Raw genomic sequence first — 22,203 nt, 5'->3', positions numbered from 1 at the left:
AAGCTCGTCAAGTTTACTTTATTTACCCATTTCCTCGTCGGCTGAGACTTAGAAATTTACAAACATGCTGGGTCAATTTTGTTTCGCTTAAGCTGACATTTTAAGCGAGAAAAATCCTTTTTTGGAAAGCATCTTTTTTGCAAAACAAGAACTTATTACGCCTGCAAGACTTCGCGACTGGTAAGAATTTCTCTTTTAATCAGAGCCACAACAAAGAGTTTTGCGTTTTTTTTTTCGGGAAATTTAATTTTTAAAAGGAATACAAAACTTTTTCCCTGTATTTGCATAGCCTGATATAAAAATAAGGGGGTTTAGGAGATTTCGAGATAGTTATGCAAACCCGAGACGCAGTCGAGGGTTTGCATAACTGTCGAGAATTCTCCCAACTCCTCGAGTGGAAAACGTTTTCTATTGCTTAAGTGATACCAGTCACTACAATATGGACAACTCTGTAAAAAAGACACCTGGATCTCTTCTTTAATAAGTGTCCGTATTAGAAAAGGGTCGATCGAATGTACTGTGTGGAAGTAGAGAATACCTTAGGAATACTCAAATCAGAACCAGGTTTGATGTTCATCTTGACTTTGGTGGTAGCTGAGATTGGCTGCAGAACTGATAAGTAACAAAAGTTAAATTTAATGAACAGTGATAAGCCTTCATTGAAAACAATAAACCTTTCCACGGTTGTTCACACTTCTTAAACAGCAGTAAGTGAATATCCATCGACACTACTGGAAGGACGGCCTTACAATAAGGTACCTTACCAAGTTTAAAAGTGATACGTCCAAACAACCGTTTTATAGACATTTGTATGGTGGAGGGAACGAACCTGTCCCCCTCCCCACCTCAATACAAACGTCTGTAAAAGTCTGCGACTTTGCGAAGCTAAATCTTCGCTAGTTTTCAACAAATCATTTTCAAACTTGGCAACTTTATGGATTTGAAGGCGTTCTTTTCAGCCGTGTTGACGGATTTTCGCTGCCAGGTCCCGCCAACAGGTGAAAAAAGGGGTCTATTAATCGAACTAAAATGTAAGTGGTCTGATTAAAGCATAAGAATATAAGGATAAATCATTCAATAATGTTTTATTTCAGCGTCAGAAAAATCTGTTGCAAACACGACACTTTCATGAGGCGCGTCACACTATAGAAAAACCAGTAAAAATTTTCTTCAATGAATTTCCGACCGTAGAAATAATTCTCAATCCTTGCATTATAACAGAATCAGGCCAACAATTATGAATTCCTATGGTCAGTTTCTTGCGAAAGCAATTAACGCTAAAAATTAGAAATAACTTTACTTGAAGCTTCGATCCAACAATGACAATGATGATGGCGACGATGACACTGAAGATGACAAAGCTTTATGACTGACGATGATGATAATGATTTTTTCGATGACTATGAAATGATTGTAAAAAAAAAAAATTGTAAATTGTAATTTGTTTACCACGGATCACTTAGGAGTTCATAAGAACTCGTTGAGACGTGTCCGTGCGTTCCAGATCGAATTGGAATTTGGAAGTGTTGGTTTTAAATGATGATGGATCCATCGAAACGTTAATTCAAATTTTTCTTGTTAATTACGAATTCATAAGCTATTCAACAGCTGAAACGACCACAGTTTTCAAAAATTTTGAAAAAGATCTGTAATTTTCTAGTAATTCATCCAGACTGAGAAAATACAGAATTTAGAACATCCTGAAAACGTGCATTAAAATTCACTGAGTATGGTAAAACGTCAAAAATAACCATAGTAAGTACACTATTTACCAGCCATTGCAAAGGATATAAACTGAACTTACTGTATTTAAAGTCTTCAGGAGAGTAATGATTTGATCTTCGGGTGGCTATTCCTCCTTTAGCTATATTCTGAAAATAAAATAAATTGAATGTTTTAGTAATAACTAGACAAAGCCACATCCCAGCATTCCGACTTCATGAGAGGATTGACAGAGAAATTCTGACAGTGTTTCACATGGGTCAAAGGAGGTGCCCAGAGCTCAATACGAGTTAAGGCTGAAGGGTATGAACAAGAAGGAGTCATAATACATGACAGAGACTGGATGATCACTATGAAGTTAGAGGCCAGAAAAGGTACCATTGTGTGCAAGATCTGTGCCCATGGCTTCAGATGGATAACAACGGCTGGGTGTACTGACATTTCTTGTGCAAGGGCTTAAGGGGATTGATGACGATGGCATTGATAACTGTTATTCTGATGTTGGTGATAACAGATGAAGGTCTCACGATTGTGACTATGATAGGACTATGATAAAAAACCTTTCAATCAAGAGATGAAGGCTGAGGTCAGTTTTCTCAGTGTAATTACCTGCCACTCTTCTTGAGATGGTAGTTTCCCAATATCATCATTTGAATTCCAGTAGAGTGCTAAACTATCTAGTTTGACAAGCTGTAGTGTAAAAAAAATAAACGTAAAAAAAAAAAATACCAAATGCAGCGCCCATAAAGTAAAGTAAATGTTACTAAACTGACTGCTTGATTACTCACTAACATAGAGGGAGAAACAAATCATCATAAATATGCAATGTTACATGAAAAATTGAGATGGAAATAACAGTAATAAGTTTGTCCCAAACTGGAAAATGCACTGCAATGGCACTCAAAGGGGCTACGTCACACGATTTGCCATCTTTTTAAAAAGCTAGCACTTGTCTTTGCATTAATGGCATTTTAAAAAATAATGGTCCAGTATGGATATTTAAGAACATGTTTAGGCACTGAAACTGTTTCCTGTCGTCTGTTGAAACGGATGGCAACGATGAAAATAGATCAAAACTTTAAAAAGTTGGGCAAATGTCTTTAATCCAATGCTAGCTATGCCTGCAAAAATCACCGCAAAATTATGGATCATTGTACGTTTCTGCGAAAATTGCCCACCTACCCCTCCCCTAAGACAACATTTTGCCCTAAGTGAGTGTTAATGTTGGCTTAAGGGAGGGGTAGGTGAGTTGTTTCCCAGGAACTTATAACGGTCCAAAATCATTATGGTTATTGTTAGCTTACAACAGAAGCATTTTGAGTATGGTTGAAGGCACTACACCTAAGTAGTGACTTTAACACAGAATTGATCTCAAATAGTAATATCCTTATGATATCGCCCCTTTTTGGCAAAAATTCAATATCTCTTGCTGTAGTCCATTGACATCATTTGGGACATGAACTAATATAATTTAAAAAGGCTGAACTAATATTACCTTACTTCTCCATTTAATTCGACCTTGACTAAGATAACAATCAGTGTGTGGTGCATTAATTTATATCATTGGAACAGTTCATTACTTTTGCAATAATATTTTTTCTCACTAACACTGTCTTTCCTAAGAAAATAAGGGGGCAATAATACCTTATGTACAAGCTGTACACTGGAACCAACAAAAGAGCGGACCCAGTTGGAATCTGTGGACTGTAAACAATATATTTAAACAAACTTTATAATATTTTATCAGTCTATAAGTACACAAATGTAGATCCAGTGTTCTCTGCAAGGCCCAGCAAATTGCTGTCTGTAAAGTTGTCATGAAACTGCCGGCCACTCACAAAAAAAAATTCCATCACATTTGTTTCTCAGCACACATATAGATATTAATATAAATTTAAAGACAAGGCAAATGTGGGTAAATAAAGGTGCCACCCTCCTAACCAACTTACCTGACTCAATTTCCTTTCTCTGGTAGCTCATGCACAGAAATGCACTTTCAGGAAGGAGGCAAATTCCCTTCCATATGTACTTGGCCCAACACATTCTACAGGGCTGTCACTACGATTTCAACATGCCTGGTATGTGCAATAACGTGTGGAAATAAACAGCCAGGAAGTTCTTTTGGTCTCAATTTCCTTTTGATTCCTATGAAAATAGAGTCCTTGGGGTCATGCTTGTAGTAGCTGGGGAAAATCTCCAGCCCCCAGCCTTTAATGACAGCCCTGATATCCTGGCATTGCAGCATGAAGAGTGCTCTGCACCTTTCGATCTAACCTATAACTGCTTACATAAATTTTTTCTTCTTCTTCTTTAAATTTTCTGGCTAATGGATCTCAACTTGACTTAATAGACAGATTGTTTTACCTCTGCAGACAGATTCTCCAAAGTAATACCAATGGAAAATGGAGATGTTGGATTGGTCACCTTAAACACAAATGAAAGGGAACCAAGTGTTAACATGCAGACTACTCCTAGAATGTACAAAACTTAGTTTTATATACTACTTTATTGTACATTTTGCCATATTTGTCATGTAACAAGGCCAAAAAATTAATAGATCACAAATGATTGAACCAACAAAATAAAGGTCTCAAAGTACACCAAAGTTCCATGATTTACTCAGGTGACTCTAAACAAGGGTTTGGTGAGAAGACGTTTTTTTTTTTTTAACCATTACTGATACATGTACATGAACAAGGCTGTGCTCTATGTAAAATTATAACATAACACAAGTAAATCGCGCGCTCTGATTGGTCAGTCAGCCTCTACCATTTGCCCGTGGGTGCACGCCAAGAAACTGAGCTAGCGCGGTAAAATTTAGGCAAATTCAACAAATGTCCTCTCCTGACGGTAAAATACACCAATGAAATGCACAGATGAAAAGTGGAAGTTGAAGAAAATACTAAGCTGTCGTTTTGAAGGAAAAAAAGACAAAAGATCAAGCAACAAATTTGCCCTGGATGAATGAATCACTGTTTTCCTCGTGCTAGAATTGGCTGAAGGAAAATCGAGCGAGCGAAGATTTAAGGTACATTTTGTGTGTTTTTTATAGAAGAGAACTCTATTTGAAATGTAAATTTATCAATTTAGCATTGTGTTATTGACTTTTTGATCAAGTTGATGCTAAATTCAAGCAAATATTTTAGGAAACACCCTCAAATTCTAGACAGCTTTGTTGTGAAGTTTTCATCGCATCGATTAAAAATTTTAGTTGAGTTTAAACGGGCACATTACGCTGGAATGAGCGAATTTCATTTGAATACAGAAACATTTGGGTTTTCAAATAAATTTTTCAAAAAATAAATTCTGTGTGTATTATTTTGTTCCTCAGTGTTCATTCATAACAGTCGTTCAGAGAATGGTCTAAAAACAACAGCTTCAGCGTCGGCTCTGTGTCGGCGAATTTCAGTTGCAACTTTGACTCTCATAGCCGGATTTCCCCAGACAGATTTCGATACAAAGCTAGTTAATTTCTTTTTAAAATTAGTGTTACCTTTTATCCTTAAGGAATTACGGTCAAATTTTCTCATTTCTACTTTACGTTTATTTCAAAAATTGTCACATAAATAAGCTTGATAATTATTTCATTTATTTAGTTTTAGCTTAGTTTTTAGAGTCTTTTTGTTTATAGTTGTAGCTATAGTTTTCCCCCCAAGTTTTTACCCTAATATTAAGAGCAAGTAGACAGATGCCATTCAGAATAACAACGAAAAACGTTTTTGCAATTTACCTGAAGACAGAGAATGGTTGATTCAGCGAAAGAAAAACTCAAAAGGCAAGTTTTTGAAAAACATAGAACGTGATTTGTTTACGCGTGGGCAGATGGCAGCATACATGAACTAGAACCGATGACTCAACTGAAGGCAAATGGAAAATAATGTTTTTCTCTTTTGATTATGTTATAAAAGAAATGGTAAACGTTGCAGCTGTGCAACCATGGAGTTATTTGAAGGGACCCGAGGGTACCCAACATATGATTTCTACAAAAAAAAAAAAAATTTTCTAGTCGCTCAGGAACAGAAGTTGGGTGCCATGGGCCACCAGCTAGGCATTGCTAGAGCACAGCGTTGAAGAAATTACACAAATTCGTAAGGAATAACACAGCTGTCGAAAGACAGAATAGTATTTTACACACTGGATGAACATAATGGTTATTGGCAACTGGCCTGTGCAGTGCAGACAGGTTCCATGGTCAGATACAAAAGTAGTTCTGAGTAGGATTGTTGGTAACATTGCTTGCAGTACGAGTTTTTACAGACAATCTCATCATGAAGGAGGTTTGTGTGGCCGAGAGATCAACACTTCAAACTCCAGATCTGGAGGTCTGGCGTTCAAGCTTTGTCCATCATGTTGTTTCCTTAGACAACAAACTATACTCCACTTTGTTGCTCTTCACCCAGGTGTATAGATGGGTACCCGCAACATACTGCTGGGGGGTGACCCTGTGATGGACTAGTATTCCATCCGAGGGGGAGTAGCAATATACTCCTGGGCATGCTTCATACTAAGAAAACCAGGATAAGCTCTGGCTGTTTGGGCCTTTGGCTCATGTGCACCTTTCCCCTTTACCTCATCATGAAAGGTGACTTCTGACATTGCAATATACTTGATGAACCAGGGCAGCAGCCAGAGGCTAATGCCATCAACTGATGCTACAACACCTAGATGTATTTTAATTCTAATGATGACTATATAAACGTGATGAGCCTACTAAAACACCAACAGTACTCCTATCTAGGGGAGATGTTAATTTAGCTGGATAAGCATACAGTACTACTTATTGTGTTGCACTTACAGAGTCCTCATAACGAACATGAATGTTGCATACAGAGACCTGCAAAGCAAAACTGCTATCTTAGAAAGTGATCAACTGACATAATACTGCCCTTCCTGATACTTATCAGTGGATGGTGATTTATACTAGAGAGCTCAAGTTTTTGAACGACTGGGAGCTATATTAAACCACTGAAATGTTTGAGGGGTACCTCAGAATATGAAGACATAAACTAATATATTAAGAAACACATAATATTAACCCAAGTAGCGTGAACACTTACATGTAGCTTAGGTACATTATTTTTGCATTGTTAATGTCACAGCTTCCTCAACACTAGGTGAGGTAAAACTAAACTGCGAGAAGACCCCAAATCTCAAAATTATGAAAAGCAAGTAACCCCAAATCTAAACCCACTACGTTAACATGTACCTGAAGGTTCTTCACAATCTGCATGGCTAACTTCTCTACAAAGCTGTCAGACTTTTCATCTTTCTGGGGAGCTGAAAGTAATAAACAACAAAATTCAAAATGCTTCAACCATTCAACACACTTCAGTAATTTGTTGAGTACATTAGGGCAAAGAACAAGGATATCAGCACTGTGTCAAAGATGTTACTAATTGAGGTTAAAATTACATCTGTGACGTTTGCACAGGCTATACATTTTCAGGTAGTGCCTCATATGTTTCAGAACAATTCCCAAAAATTTGCATTAAACCACAATTAACGTAATGGTGTTTAAATGAGTTTCCCTTTCCACAAACCCTTCCCATATTGACCACGGACACCAAGTCTCTTATTCCTCATGAAGGCAACATTAACTTGGGGCATTATTAAAATAAGTTAAGGAATGAAGAAGTACTGCACCATTTTTCTTCTTCTCTTCCTCCTCTAGTTTCCTTGCCAGCTCAATTGCTTCCAACTGTCTTTGCTTCTTCTCCTGTTCAGCCTTTTTCTCTTTCTCCTCATTGTATCTAACAACTTAAGAAAAAGTAACAGTCAATAAGTTAACGCAAAGTTCAAAAAGAGGAACTTGCAGACACGGGCAGTACAGCAGTCTTTGGAAGGCACATGTACATGTACACGTACGCTCACTGTTGTAGTCTACTGGTTCACCAACAGACTTTCCACATGATTGACCCCCACTATAGAGGTAAAGTCAATTACACTGTACCACCTTAATGTAATGACCACCTCCAATAAGAAACTACCATTCAAGAAACGCTTTAAAAGCACCAAAATTTTCAGAGTTTATGTCTAAAGTAAATTGGAAAACAATCGTATAAAGCATCTCCCACTTGCTAACAGGCTAGTCCTCTAAAGGTCCACTTAAAAACATAATTATTATTGTCTCATCTCTATGTTCACTGTACAATGTATGTACTGCGCAACTCGGAGTGTAAAAAGGGACTTCACATAATTTTGTTAACCCTTTCAAATAAGCCCCAATATCCAAGTTCAAAATTCTCCATACTGAAGCCCATATATTTCCATGAAGAATTTGTTAAGAGAAATTAATAAAAGATCAAAGCATTTTCCCATTGGTGATCACTTTATTAATTCTCAACAGGTTTTCTCTTGATTACACTGCATGTTTTCGATATTGTTGGGAGGATATTGATGTTGGTTACTTTTGGGACCTTAAAGGTGTTAAGAAAAAATGGTATGCAGTTAATTTTCCTCTTAAAGAGCCCTATTGTTTGCCTCTTATGAGCGGCCACCCCTCTAAACAACCACTACACCTTTGTATTTTGAGTGGTCACTTTCGGAGAGGTTTGACCGTTGTTCTGTGGGGGTGGGTTCAACGCTACTTAACCACAGCTGTATATATGCAAAATTATTTCTGTGTAAGGATTCAATTTTTCATTGTGACATATTTTTTTATACCAGGGTTGTCACTAAGATTTCAAGTTGCAGGGTAAATACAACAAGGAGGCAGGGAATCAAATAGCTAGGGGTTTCTGTTGGGTCTATTTTTCTTTTATTCTCCTTTGAAAGTAGCCAGGGGCCATGTTCATAGTAGCTGGGGAAAATCCCCGGCCCTCGCCTTTTAATGACAACCCTGTTTCAGATCTTTCTTCTCTTTCCAGCAAATTTGCATGTGAGCTGGTTTAATGCTACCTAATGACACTAAAACCTTTACACTCTACAGGAATTGAAGGATGCTAGCTGTCACATACTATATATCAATACTTACCAGTATTTGGTCTAACAAGTAAATAGAGGCCATCTATTTGGGCCACAACAGGCTCAGAATACAGATTCTTCCAAGGAATCTTTAGCACTAGCTTTCCTGCAATGATTATAGTTATTACACATTTGAGATGAAAAGGACCTTGGCTTGTTGCATTATCTATTTTATTTATGTTGATCTTTAATGTTCTCATCAAAATGAGCACATTATCCCATTCACCCCTGAACTACCCATAACCACGTCCCTTCTACCATTTGGGACATCATCAGTTTAGCTTAACTTGATGGCTATTTACAAGGCATCTAATATCTGTAGTAAAGCTTTATCTTTTTGTTAATAAATAAATTATCGTTGTTGTTTGGCATCTAAGTAAAGTGTAGTTTTCTCTTAAAAATTTGTTATCATAGATGGCTCTAGCCTGAGTATCAGGCCTTCCTAAGGGGCTAGGGGAGAGGAGATTTTAGATGGGGGAGGGGGAGGGGGAGAAGAGAAAGGAAGGCCTGACACAAAACCATTCAGCAAACCGTGTGACACATCCAAAATCTGGATGTGGCAGTGATTGGATAACACACAATACCCCCTGACGTCACCGACCGCAAGAGCGATCGGCAAGAAGCAATTGACATTTTTCATAGATGTTTTGATTTCATGTTGCCGGTATGTGATACTTTTATGGACAGAGGGGACGCAGAGAGGAATTCAAAACGGCTCTAGAGGGCGCTCTCAAGTTCTTTCCTGGAATAAAAATAAAATCCGAGCAAGAATTGTGTTTTCAAGGCCTCGTAGTTTAAAGGAAAGATGTACTCGGAGTATGGAAAAGCCTCATATACCAGCTTCTGCCGAAACTATGTCTGAGTATTGGTTTCAAAAGACCGGGACAAAGACGACGATATCAGTGTTTCAGATATCTAAGTTCTGATTTACAACATCCTGCCGTTAAAAGGGGATTGTTACTGTAACTGAAAATAGAGCGAGGTAGCCATGTATTGAGATAGCCGACAGCACCAATGCTTTTAAAAAGCTTGACTTTGCTTGTGGCGGTTACGATAGCGTACGTGATTGGAATTCGTTCGCTTCCTCTTCCAAAATTCTCTCACTTTTGGAATGTCTTAAGCTCAAGCGGGCGCCATCATATTTCGCCAACGGGATTGACCTTTGCTATAGGCTCTCACTTTTTTAAAACTTGTAACAGCTTTCACGAGCTCTCCGTGAAGTGGTGGAATTTGCTGCTGCTTGATAATTTCTAGGCATAGGTGTTTCACCGTCGCACCTTCCTATTTATTCTTGCAGCTCCTTTCCACCGCCCGAGGATACGAGGGATAACATCAGCTTTTTAGCTGCCAGACAAGCGCCTGATGTAACTCTGTAAACAAAAGCAATTTACAATTTTCTGGGGCACGTTTATTTGCGAACGAGAGTGTTGGCGATCTTACACTAACACAATTTTTAAGACATGTTATAATTCCTGTAATGTTTTACATTACAAGTATTCAAAACCTCCTCATTGGAGGTTTAAAAAAAAAACGAAATCGTAGCAACACAAGCACCGGAGCTCGGCCAAACCGTTGAGTGAGATTTATTTTAGGCGAGCTTTGTGACACGTGAAGCTGACAACCTAATGACCGGAAGTGATTTTGATTGGATGGTATCGAATCATGCTGTGTGGGGGTGGAAGGCTCCAGTAAAAGCATCTGTGTCAGGCGTTTCTCTCCTTCACCTCTCTCCCTTTTTCGCTTCCATCTTTCCCCTTTTCCCCAGAAACGCCTGATACTCAGGCTAAGATGGCTCACTGGAATAGCATTTTTAATGAAGTGCTAGAAACCACATTTTTTTTTCTGAATGAGCATGATTCAGTCAAAGAGGCCAGAGAAAAGACAAAAAACCATGTAAAGTAGACAGAGGAGGGTTTGACCTCTGTCTATCCCCTCCCCTCTGAGACCCATCTCTATCCCCCTTCTCCTATCAAAAGAGTACCTTAAAGGGAATTGGGTAGAAAGAGAATTTCATATTGTACATCTCTGACCCCTTACTTCTCAGGTCAATATTTATCCTCTTTTTTTAATCTGGTGGCATAAAGGAAATTGGAGAGGGGAGGATCTGACTCTTCTCAGACCAAATCTCTCTTACAGTTTAGTCTCATAGATGTAATGAAAATGGAAAGATTAAGGAGGAGGTTCTGACGTGACTTTAAATACATGTATATCCCCTCACCTTTCGCTTGCCACTAAGGAGTTTAAGATGTTACGACGGCAACGACAATGAGAATAATTATCCAAAAAGCAATGCGTTTAATAAGCAAAACAACAACTTTGCATGTGCAGAACACTTTTTGTACATTTCTACGCTGTCACTGCATGACTATGAGGCAAAATTGTCTAGTTTCACATTTTTTGGAGGATGTGCACAAGTGACAGTGAAATTTTTTTTTTCCTTTTTGAACTTGGATATGGTTCTTAGGAATTCTACCCAAGAGGAATTCGCCTGCATTTGACAAAGAAAGCAAGTTGGAATAATCGCGACAGACAGATTGAATGCATGCAGATTCACTTCTTAAGTGACCTTTTTGCTGCCCTTGCCACTGTGGTATCTTAAACACCCTAATAATGCAGCATAAAGAGACAGAAAGGGAAGGGTCTGACCTGCCCAGTCTATCTCTTTACCCCTAAGAGATAAGTGTAGAAGAAATGGAAAAGGACAGGTTTATTTGACCCTGTCTATCCCCTCCACTGCAATAATCAACAGACTTGAAACCCTTGAGTACCAGATCTAAAAAGACTTACAGTGTAAGAAATAATCATGATGGTTTTCACTCTACAAGTTTCATACAACTAGAAATGTGTTGAAATGGACAATGCAATTTTGTAGCCACAACAGTTCTGAGGGGCTGTTTACATGGAGGGAGGATAATCCTATCACCAGGGCGAGCATTTAGTTTGGCATTACCAACTAGAAAGAACTGCCAGCTGCTGCTGAAAGGTAGTTATTAATGCCACTGAAAAAAGCAGAAAGGCAAAAATTGTAAAAATGTATATTATTGTTGCCCACCATCTTTAATTCCTTCTCTAGTTGGTAACAACATGGACCACAATTTCTGCATGTAAACCCAACAAAATGATGTTCCCTTTTTTCTAGGATCTTCCTGGTGCTTAAGTCTTCCTCCTTCTATGTTAACAGCCCCTGAAGCATGCTGTATTTCCAGATCTGATCATAATCTTTCCCATCAACCACCTGTAACACCAATCTATTACCCATTAAAATGTACAGTCTAACCTCCACTAATGGCCACCTCTCAACAATGGACACCGTTTTTTTAGGCAGACAGTCTGTACATTGACTCTTGTTTAAACCTCTCTACAATGGCCACTTTCTTCTGTCCCCAAGGTGCGACCATTGTGGAAAGGTTTGACTGAATATGCCCAGAACACATTCTATTGTTAAAGACTCTTACCTAGGTGGCCACGAAGAACCTTGACAGGCAAATCAAGATCATCCTATAATAAATTACATGTAAACATGAGGAAGTGATAGAAATAATATTCACATTAAGTGTTGGTTGCCTCCAGCAGAACATGTAAATATGTAAATGTAAGTATCATATGATCCACTCCCCTTGGGCTTTTCAGGGATAATTTACAACACTGGTTGGGGGACTTTGCCAGACTGCTTAGGGTGGAGTTTACAAGTAATGAAGGAATGAGTAACAATGCCCCCATACATGAATGTGAAAGTGAGATAGACCATTACACCGGGCACTACATGCCCTACTCTTTACAAAGAGTGTGTGGGTTCTTTAACGTCCCACAGATTTTTTTACCACATGTGCAAGGGCTTGTGAGACGGGGCCTATGGTTTATCATCCTAATCCAAGAAGACTAGAAAGTCAAACCGTTTGCAGAAATTATTAAAAATTAGGCAGCACTTTCTCCTCAGTTACTTAAAGACACTGAGTGTTGGCCCGGCCGCTGTTTGAACCTACGGCCTCCCGCTCAGCACACCGGAGCTCATCCCGTTGAGCTAACCGGGCGGCGGTTAGCAAAGAAAAAACTACATTTGGCGGTTAGCAAAAAAAAAACTACATTTAAACAATAAAAAAATTATTACAGCTGATAGGAAAGACAATTAATGAATAAATTTGTGAGGCCTTGTGAAGCTGAGGTTTAAAAATTTGACAATCATTCAGGCTCATTGTGCCATCATTGTTAGCCTATCCTTAATCTGAAATTGGCACTGCACAACATGCAACGGGCGAACCCTTTTTGTTCAAGCAAGAAACTGACTTAATTGAATGATTTTGCTCCTTTTGGAGTAATCGTCATGGGGGACATCTATTAGACAGGAGGTGTTTATAAGAGAAGGGTGTCTAATGACAAACTTGAAAGCACGAGGGGAGCATTTAGGGGCCGACCATTTAACTCTTGATGGGGGGGGGGGTGGGTGATTTCTGGTCATCAAGAATTTTTTTTCTAGCAATCTGGTGGGCAGGATATTTTTTTCCCTTTTTTTCCCATAAGCTTTCTATTACATTTGTGCTGTATGCAATTTTTTTCTTCTGACAAGCGCTTGCAGGAAATTTTTTTTCACAATCAACCCCCCCCCCCCTTAAGAGTCAAATGGTCAGCCCCTTATTAGACAAGAGATGTTATTGTTATTTGAGATGGGGCATCAACTAGCTCATTTATGGTATAGATTTCTGTGTATTTCATTAAATTCATACAACTGTCGGTATCCACAATTAATGGCGTCATCAAGTGACAAGCTTAATCTGTTTTTTTTTAAGTATTTTACAGAGAACTCTAAATAAATTTGGACCAGCCAGTAGCTTCAAAATAGGAGCAAAAATTGAGATAAAACAATATTCGTCAGTGTCACTCACTTCACAGACAAAGTAAGGCAGAAATGTTTTGCAATATTAGTTTTGCAGTAATTTTTATAATTATAGTGATATCATTACTATAATTAAATATTTTTCCATTTTAATGACTAACCTCATTAAAATTCACATTAATTTCAGCCATTTTGAAAGTGAAATTAACTTGTGAATATACCTGTTTTTCACGCCTCTGCTCTTTTCAGTATCAGTATCAAAATAACAGGTTGCAAGCTTGCTTATTACTCATTATTTATTGAAGCAGAAGGTCTCGAGTTTATGTAGCGATAGCTTTGACGAGTATATAATTATCTGAGCAGTAATTTCTACCATTATTAACCTGCCAAAAAAAAATAGCTACATTAAAATTAACAGAGAAGTTTATACAAAGTGTCACAGTTTCTTTGTAAGATCTGGTCGTTATGTCCGTATTCCCAATCATAGACAAATTAAAGCCCTGTAATAACTGCCGTAATAACCAAGCGTTGTAAATAAAAGCCATGTCATTCAGAACTTCTTACACTGCAACCACTTAACTTATTAGTGAGGTTTAATAACTTCATTGTTTATTGTCCAGGCGATTTTGCTATTTTTTCTACTTTTTATTGGACTCCCCAACAAACGGTGTAACACGACCACAGACACAACTATTGTGGCTGCTGCAAATTACATGTACATGTAGGTTTCGTAAGGAAACAGACCACGACCTCGCCACACAAGCAAATTGCACAAACAAACTCACCAAAGCGCTTTCCTTTAAGATCAAGTTTTCCAGTTGGACATCTCCTGTAAACGTCAACATACATTGTTTTAAAATCAGTAGATTCAAAACGCGATCCACACAAAAGCTCGTACAACTCCCGCTACGATCGACCCACCTCCCCAAATCCCAATTCTTAGCTGCGATGAATCTAGATTCTCCAAGTACTGGCCGGCGAACTTATTTAGAAGATCGACCACGTACGACTCGAACACCATGATAGCTACAAGAAGTCATTCATTTTCAGAGCAAAAATATGAACCAGTGAAGATTTGGAAGGGAAGTAAGCCCACCACAAAATTCTGCGCGGGTCATACGATTCGAACTTGAGCCCGCGATACACATACTAGCTACCGCATACTACGGTTTGGGTATACCACAGGTAGCCCAAGCTCGAAATATGATTCAAAATATAAGGATTTGTACCGAGAAAAAACCTATCGTTTCTGTAACCTACGAAATGAAAGGATTTCAATAAAAATCAGCTTACCTTACTTAAAATGTGTGTTACGTCTCTCCTGTGTGGTCCACGGGCCAATTTATGGCCGTTTTAAGGGTTTTTATGTTAATATCAGGTGAACCCCAGAGAGAAAACCGTTCACATAAAAACCCGTAAAAGGGCCATAAATCGCCCCGTGGACCACACAGGAGAGACGTAACACACATTTTAAGTAAATTAAGCTGTTTTTTATTTAAATCCTTTCATTTCGTAGGTTACAGAAACGATAGGTTTTTTTCCCATACGAATCCTTATATTTTGAATGTTAAGCAACAATGAAGATGCTCGCCGATGCTCATATTTTGAGCTTGGGCTACCTGTGTGTATACACAGGGAGATTACTATTACTATTACATGAAGGATATATCTATTTGGCGCAAGCGTAACATGAAAGAACAACCGGTTTCTCTTTTCTTCGCAGTTAGTTACGTGACGCAGCAATCATACAATGCCGGCTGGAAAATTTTTGCTCCAATTTTTCATCAAGTGGATTTTTTGGTTACATTTTTACTCAAATAAGGGATGGCTTACGATAAAAAAAAATCGATGCGAAACGACAAGCTATCGATATATCCGATTAGTGGTCTATTATCAATGCTGCGTTTTTATTGGTTGAGCTACTACTAGGCTATATGTTATAGCCCACTAGTAGCGAAAAGCGCCGGATTTTTGGCTGCAAAAAAGGATTAAATTCTTGCTTTAACTAGCTAAAGTTGTTTGTCTCGATATTTTGACCAACTAGTTGGATTTCACTAAAACAATTATTCCTCTCGACCTCATGGCCTCTGAGTCAATAGCCTATTTGGCCTTCGGCCTCATGGGCTATTGACTCAAAGCCCATTCGGGCTCGAGGAATAATTAAGAACTATATTCCCCTTCTAGCTGGCTCGCATTACAGTACTTCCGTTCCATTAAAATTAAAACCCCGAGCAAACGGACGCAACATTGTCGGCCAACAACTCCCAACATTGTTAGATGTTGCATGTTGCGTTCGTTTGCACACCCTGTAGCATGTTGTTGCGTGTTGTTGGGAGTTGTTGCGCAAAGTTTGAACCCTGTCAAGCTTTTTACAGTTTAAAATTAATTTCCAGCAGTGCAATATACGGTGGAAAAAAAGGCATTTCCGTATTTCCTTGAAAAAGCGCCCTGGTGCTTATTTGAAATTACCACTAAGAGGAGGGGCGCTTATTGGATAAAGGCTAGGGTACTCAATCGAGAGGGGCGCTTATTAAGTTTTCCTTTCAACGAAGTGTAACTTTGTCGCTGCTTAATCTTCAATAGAAACGTTAAGTTAGTATTTATGGTGTTTTGATTGTTAAAGCAGTAGCTGTAATCGAGCAAACAGTAGTTCTCTTAAAAACTCAGCACACATATCTCATTATTTATCCTCGAGATCATCCACATCAATGATTTGCAGATCTCCATATTCCCCACCATAAGAAAGTGAGGGAGAGGGAAGCGGGGCGCATATTCGAGATCATATTATGGTCTAGGGGATAGGCGCTTCTTGGCGGGGGATAGCGCTGTTAGGGCGTGGGCGCTTTGTAAAGGAATTACGGTAAGTAATATAACGAAAAGTCGAGCAAGGCCTGTTCCTTCCATGGGGCTGAGCCAGGTTTGAAGAATTACGCCGAGATCTGCATTATTGAAAGTGAAGAAATGAACGTTGCAGTGAACGCAATTTATGCAATTGCGTAAAGAAGCCTGAAAAAGTCCTGAATTAGATCAGGGAGTATCTAAGTATTTGTATCATTTTTAAATAAGCTGATGACGCAACACCCCTTTAGATACGCAAACATCACAGATATAAAGATCTAAATACATTATTTATTGCACTTTTTTTTATTTTCTATTGTAGAATACATTCAACAACCTTTTCAGTAGCTTGCCAGATGCTGGCAGGGGTGGTGGTGGTTTTTTTTTTTTAATCTTTTTCCGGAAACATTTTTCTTTTTTTATCAGCATTTATAGTCATTTGGGGTTTAGAAGGGCTTCTTGGATCATTTTTATGTAACTCCTACACCCTACCCCCCCAAAAATTTTTTTTGAAAAAAAATTTTTTTTTCAATTTTTTTTACTTTGAGTAGACGTTGAAAAAAAATATCTAAAAAATTGAATATTTGCTTCTTTTCAGGGAAATTTGGCTTGCAGTTGGCCTGGAAATAAAGCAACAGATTCATTTTTAACATATCCTCCAAGGACACTTTATTTTGTACTAAATGGCGTCCATCTTGAATGTTTTTGCATAAATTATGCAACTTTTTTCACTTTTGAATTTTTTTTTGAAAACTGTATTGAATGTATGGAGAACAATTACTGTTTTTTATAGAGCTAATTTATCCCTCTTTCAAATGGGATATAGCTTAAAACACTGCTGTAAATACCTGCAGAGATATTAATAAAAATATGAAAATCGTCAATTTTGGCCTGATTTGTAAGGGAAGACAATGAGATGACAATTGAAGCGCCAGGGTATAGGACTTACCCCTGTCGATCGTGTCAAAGCCACAAAACTTGCAATCGGACAGCCATTTTTGACTGACTTTACAAGGGATAGAGACACTTTGAATCAGCGTTTTTATAGCGATTATTACAACTCACTTACCTTGTCAAATATAGGCGAACTCTCTAGGAGTTGAATTCATCCGTTTTCAAAAAACAACTTAAGTAGGTTAAGGCCTGGAACTAAGTGGTTTACCTATGGAAAATGAATTATTGGCTATAACTTTGGCATAGTTCAATCAAATTGGCACCCATAAAGAACTCATCGTCCTTAACGTTTCAAAGTATAAATATTGTGTTAATAACTCACGTGGTATGTCACGTGACCATTTAGCTAAAAATCCTAAATCATTGAGCAATAGAGAGGAGAAGTGTGACGTCACGTTACCATGGTAACAATTTTTTGGATGACGACAATAGGGAGCTTCAGCAAAGACGATGTCGACGGCAACGAAAATGGCAAAAAAGCATTAGGATTAGATTGGCAAAACAACAACTTTGCACGTGCATCACGCGTTTTTGTACATTTCTTAGTCCTCGTTGCACGGCTGCGACATGATCTTCCTTATTTCATGCGCCAGCTTGATGGAGCAAGTGAACACAACATAAAAATTTTCTTTTCCTTTTTGTAAACTTAGATACCGTCCTTTCGGATTCGACCCCAGAAATTTCGCCATTATTTGACAAATAAAATGAAATTGAATAAAATCGATGAAGTGTGAAACAGTGCGAATTCACTTTTTAAGTGACGTTTTCGGTTTGTTGTCATCCAGAAATTTTGCTACCATGGCAACGTGACGTAACGTCTTCTCCTCTCTATTGGTGGCCGGTTTAAGAAAAGAAATCGAGCAATAATATTTTTCTAATTTATATTAAATATTTCTAACGCTTCACTTTTGGAATGACCGTCCATGACCGTATATCATGTATGATATCATGGTATTCGAAATCCTCCGTTTTCGTCCGCCCACATCACATACGTAAACGAGGAGTTGGCGTTTTCGAAATCGACTCAGGGACCGTTTATGAAAACCTGTGTTTTGGTGCCCTAAATAAAATGCCGTTTACTTGTGGACAGAAGGCTAAAACGCGGAAGAAATCTCCGTTTCCAAAAAAAAAAAACTCGGACGTGTGGATGGGACCTAAACCTAGTCCTTTAAGGTGGATTGCCATTGCCGCTCAATTTTTACGTGCGTACGCAAATAAATTTTACGAGCGTAAATAAAATAGAAGCAATGATAATAATAATAATAATAATAATAATAATAATAATAATAATAATAATAACAACAATAACAATAATAATGAGGTGGCTGTTCCCTCTTAAATTAGATTAAAAACAAATTAAATTACGTTATTTACAATTAAAAAATTAAGGGGTGGTGTATAATTGAAGTTGCAACAGTAAAATTAACTGATCACTCTATACTCTATTATTACATAAAAATTTAGTCCTTGAAAGTCTTAAATACGTTCCGTAATCTTAACAGTTTCTAATACATTCTGGTAAATTTTTAGTTGTTTATTTTTGCACATTTCGTTGCAGTCCCTGCACAACTACGACGTGAAGTGACCAAATTTTAAGTTTACTTGGGAACAGGAACGGCTAGGCGATAAATTCTACCATCTCTCTCAGAACTTGGGCGCGGTCCCTTCTCTTCAGCTCCAAACTAAATTCCCTTCTTTCAAGTAACTGAGCCCCTTGGAATAATCGCGAAAAAAAGTGAAAGGATGCGCAGTCTATTTTTCAGCGACGTTTTCAAGAAGGATCGTGAGGTCCCTATCAGGCCCCATCCACCAGCATCCGTTTATGTATGAAATAGGAGACTTAATTTCTTCTCCGTTTTAAAAAAAAAATCAGCGTCCTCTCACGTTACGTTTTTGGATCGTTTTTACCTGTCCACATAAAAAAGCAATAGTCACTGAACACGGTATCATTTTCCTAAGGGAGCATGCGTATTTACTGATATCCAACACCGCGACTTAACCTTTTTCAAAAACCTCTGTTTTCATTCATCCATACGAGTGCAGCAAAACGGCGTTTTCAAAAGTGTCCACCCGTGTAGAGCGTTTTTGAAAAGATGTATTTTCGGAGGACATATACTATTAAAAGATAATCTAGTTCGAACGCACTCTTTAATCTATGATTACTATTTGTTATATCTTTAAGAGCTTGCCCGGCTCTTATTTGGAATTTCGGCTAAAAGGGGGTCGTTTATTCGAAGGAGTGCGCATAATCAACAATGACATTAATACACATGAATACTCTAAAAATAAAGATATTATCTAAAAAAAACAAGCAAAACAAAAACAAAAACAGCGTCTCGATGTGAGTTTTAATAAGGCAACATAAAATTGTGCCATGATCATTGCATAGTAACGTTGTTCTAAGACGTTTCGATCCGTTAGTGATTACGTCAGGACTCGGCATTATACTGATAGGCCTTAGAATTCCAAAGAATTATCCTATTCGAATATAAGTCCCACCCCAGAATTGGAAACAAAAAACATTTCCTTTAATAAGCCCTCTGCATACAAGCCCCCAGGGCGACGGGGTACTAGTCTTCTTCTTTCTAGCAATAGGCTAAAACTGTCCTCGTGACCTTGACACAATTTTTAAAATGAAACTACTATGAGATGAAATTACATGTCAAAAGCGCTTCGTTTTCCAGTTTTATTATATTCCTACCCAGTAACATTTCATCCCAAAATATCCCGAAAACGCTGTCATGGCTGAGCTCTCCCGCGCTCGAAGCACACGAAGCGGACACCATGGGTAAGAAAATTTGGTAACCATTTTGGTAGTCACGTGACGGTACGCCCGCCCGACCGTCCGTCCGTCCGTACCACAGCAATACCGATGTAAAATAAGTCAATCAATATACCGGTATGGCAACTTGAGGTTATTTTGGCGGGAAATCGCATAGCCACCCGCGTCTTGGGAAGCAGAGACAACTAAAGAGTAAATCGGAAAAAGCGGGGAAAAAAGCGGAAATTGTTTCTGTATCTGTGTTGTCTAAAGTATTAAGCTCAGATTAATTGTCATGTCCACAAATTTGGAATAAGAGAAAGAGAGAAAGACAAAAAGAGAAAGTAGACGACAGGCCAGCGAAGCTCAACGAGAAAAAGAGCGACAGACAGCTAGATAGAGCGAGACATAAAAGACAAAGGGGACCTTTTTTTGTTAGAAGAACAACATGGAAATTTTGTAGCGGCTACCAAGGTGAAAATGAGCGGCAGTGAAAAAGAAAATTAACAAGAACACGTACGACATTTCCTCCACAAAACGAGTAACCAGGAAGGTTCTGGAAGTTTCACGTTGTAGTCGTGCAAGACAACGGCAAAGAAATGTACGAAAAGTGTGCTGACGTGCAACTTTGCTCTTTCGCTAATTAGACCTATTGTTGTTTTTTCACCGTTCCCGTTTCCTTCGCCGCTTAGCATAACACGGTTATATATTTTGTTTGAGCAAACTATAAATATTATCGAGAGCTTCGCTTTTAGTCCTTGCTTAAGCTATATATTGGATTTTGTTAAGACTTCTCGAACATTGGGGTAGGTATTGGGGGAACAAGCTTCCGTGACCGATTGTGGAAAAAAAAAACTCCCAGCGCAGAGAAATACGGCTGTAAAATAGATAATGACGTCATTTCGTTGGTACGACGACTCCGATTTCAACATAACATTGCTTATAGCCGTGGTAATCATTCTCCCGTATATTTGTAAATGGCGACGTAGCTAATGCTCAAACTTGGGAGGTATTGGCCATAAAAGGAATCCTGCAATCGAGCCACCTTAATCGATTGTTCATTTCTTTAGATAAGCGCGCGAAGTATTGTTGGTTAATTCATTATTCTTTCAAAATAGGATCAGTGATCCGAGATCACTTGGATCATGGTAGATCAAATGAACCGATGAATCCACTCTGTACAAGGATTCATTGGTTCATTTGATCTACCATGATCCGAGTGATCTTGGATCACTGATCCTGTTCTGGATCATCCAACGGAACGCACCCTAGCTGCCTTTCGCTTCCAGCGTCTGTGAGCCTGTCAAGCAGGTTCCCTCTTGAAAATTGACCTGTTATAAAATTCATACTTGGTTAAGAGGCTTGCGGAATAAAAGAAGACAAATCTCCTTGATGTTCAGAGAGAATGTAAGTTTCTTCTGTTCTATTCTCCCATGCTTCGGAGCCAATTGTGAATCGAAATTAGTATGTATGTAGAATGGCCCTACTCTGCTAACTCTACTTTCATTAATCATCAAAATTCATCAACTGTGACCAAATGGAGCCTCTTGAGATGTAATTTTACCTTGGTATTGTTTCGCTATTCCACATATCGTGATGCGAACGATATGCTGCTGCATTCGATATCTGCTGCGCTTTCCTCTTCATGTACAGAGAACCAGCAAAGTGAAAAAACTAGCCTAGCCGAAAGTTAAACCCAATTTCGAATCTTGTCGTCACTCAGCTGAAGTAAGTGACGAAGTCATCTCCAACTTAAACATGACTAATTGCTTTGCTTGCTTTGTCTGAAATCCATAGAGTGTGAAAGACAATCGAGCAATTAGCCAGACAGAGTGCGCCCATAACTTAATGGTTGTTTATCATTAACATGGGCAACCGGTCGGTTCACGGTTTGGGCAATTGGCAAAAAAGATATCGTTGCACTGAAATCCAAAAAACGGCCACGACAGCCTAAGACTGGTATCAGAGATGGGTTTCAAGAAATGTAACACGAACTTCCGTTTAGAACTTTCCGTCCGAAAAACAAAGCCTGTGAACAAGCTCTCTGTTTGGGGAAAGGGTGAAAAAAAAATTCACCCTTTCCCCAAACAGAAGGCCTGTTCACAGGCTAGAAAAACGGGACCACCTTTTCACA

The 22,203-nt window shown here is 38.5% G+C and overlaps 1 protein-coding gene across 1 annotated transcript in view; it reads right to left on the bottom strand.

Moving 5' to 3' along the window:
* Positions 1–14,638, bottom strand: part of LOC140937485 (intermembrane lipid transfer protein VPS13A-like) — a 110,677-nt gene extending 96,039 nt beyond the window's left edge. Inside the window, exons 1-12 of the mRNA XM_073387052.1 lie at positions 14,438–14,638; positions 14,302–14,345; positions 12,141–12,183; positions 8,696–8,791; positions 7,366–7,479; positions 6,929–6,999; positions 6,518–6,556; positions 4,087–4,146; positions 3,367–3,426; positions 2,332–2,412; positions 1,805–1,871; positions 539–612 (exon numbers count right to left, since the gene is read on the bottom strand). Of these exons, the coding sequence (XP_073243153.1) occupies positions 539–612; positions 1,805–1,871; positions 2,332–2,412; positions 3,367–3,426; positions 4,087–4,146; positions 6,518–6,556; positions 6,929–6,999; positions 7,366–7,479; positions 8,696–8,791; positions 12,141–12,183; positions 14,302–14,345; positions 14,438–14,537 (849 nt within the window). The 5' untranslated portion in view covers positions 14,538–14,638. The remainder of the gene's footprint in view (positions 1–538; positions 613–1,804; positions 1,872–2,331; positions 2,413–3,366; positions 3,427–4,086; positions 4,147–6,517; positions 6,557–6,928; positions 7,000–7,365; positions 7,480–8,695; positions 8,792–12,140; positions 12,184–14,301; positions 14,346–14,437) is intronic.
* Between the last annotated feature and the right edge of the window lie 7,565 nt (positions 14,639–22,203).

The sequence above is a fragment of the Porites lutea genome, chromosome 5 (genome assembly GCF_958299795.1).
Source record: "Porites lutea chromosome 5, jaPorLute2.1, whole genome shotgun sequence".
Lineage (NCBI taxonomy): Eukaryota > Metazoa > Cnidaria > Anthozoa > Scleractinia > Poritidae > Porites > Porites lutea.
This window is presented reverse-complemented; position numbering and strand designations above follow the sequence as displayed.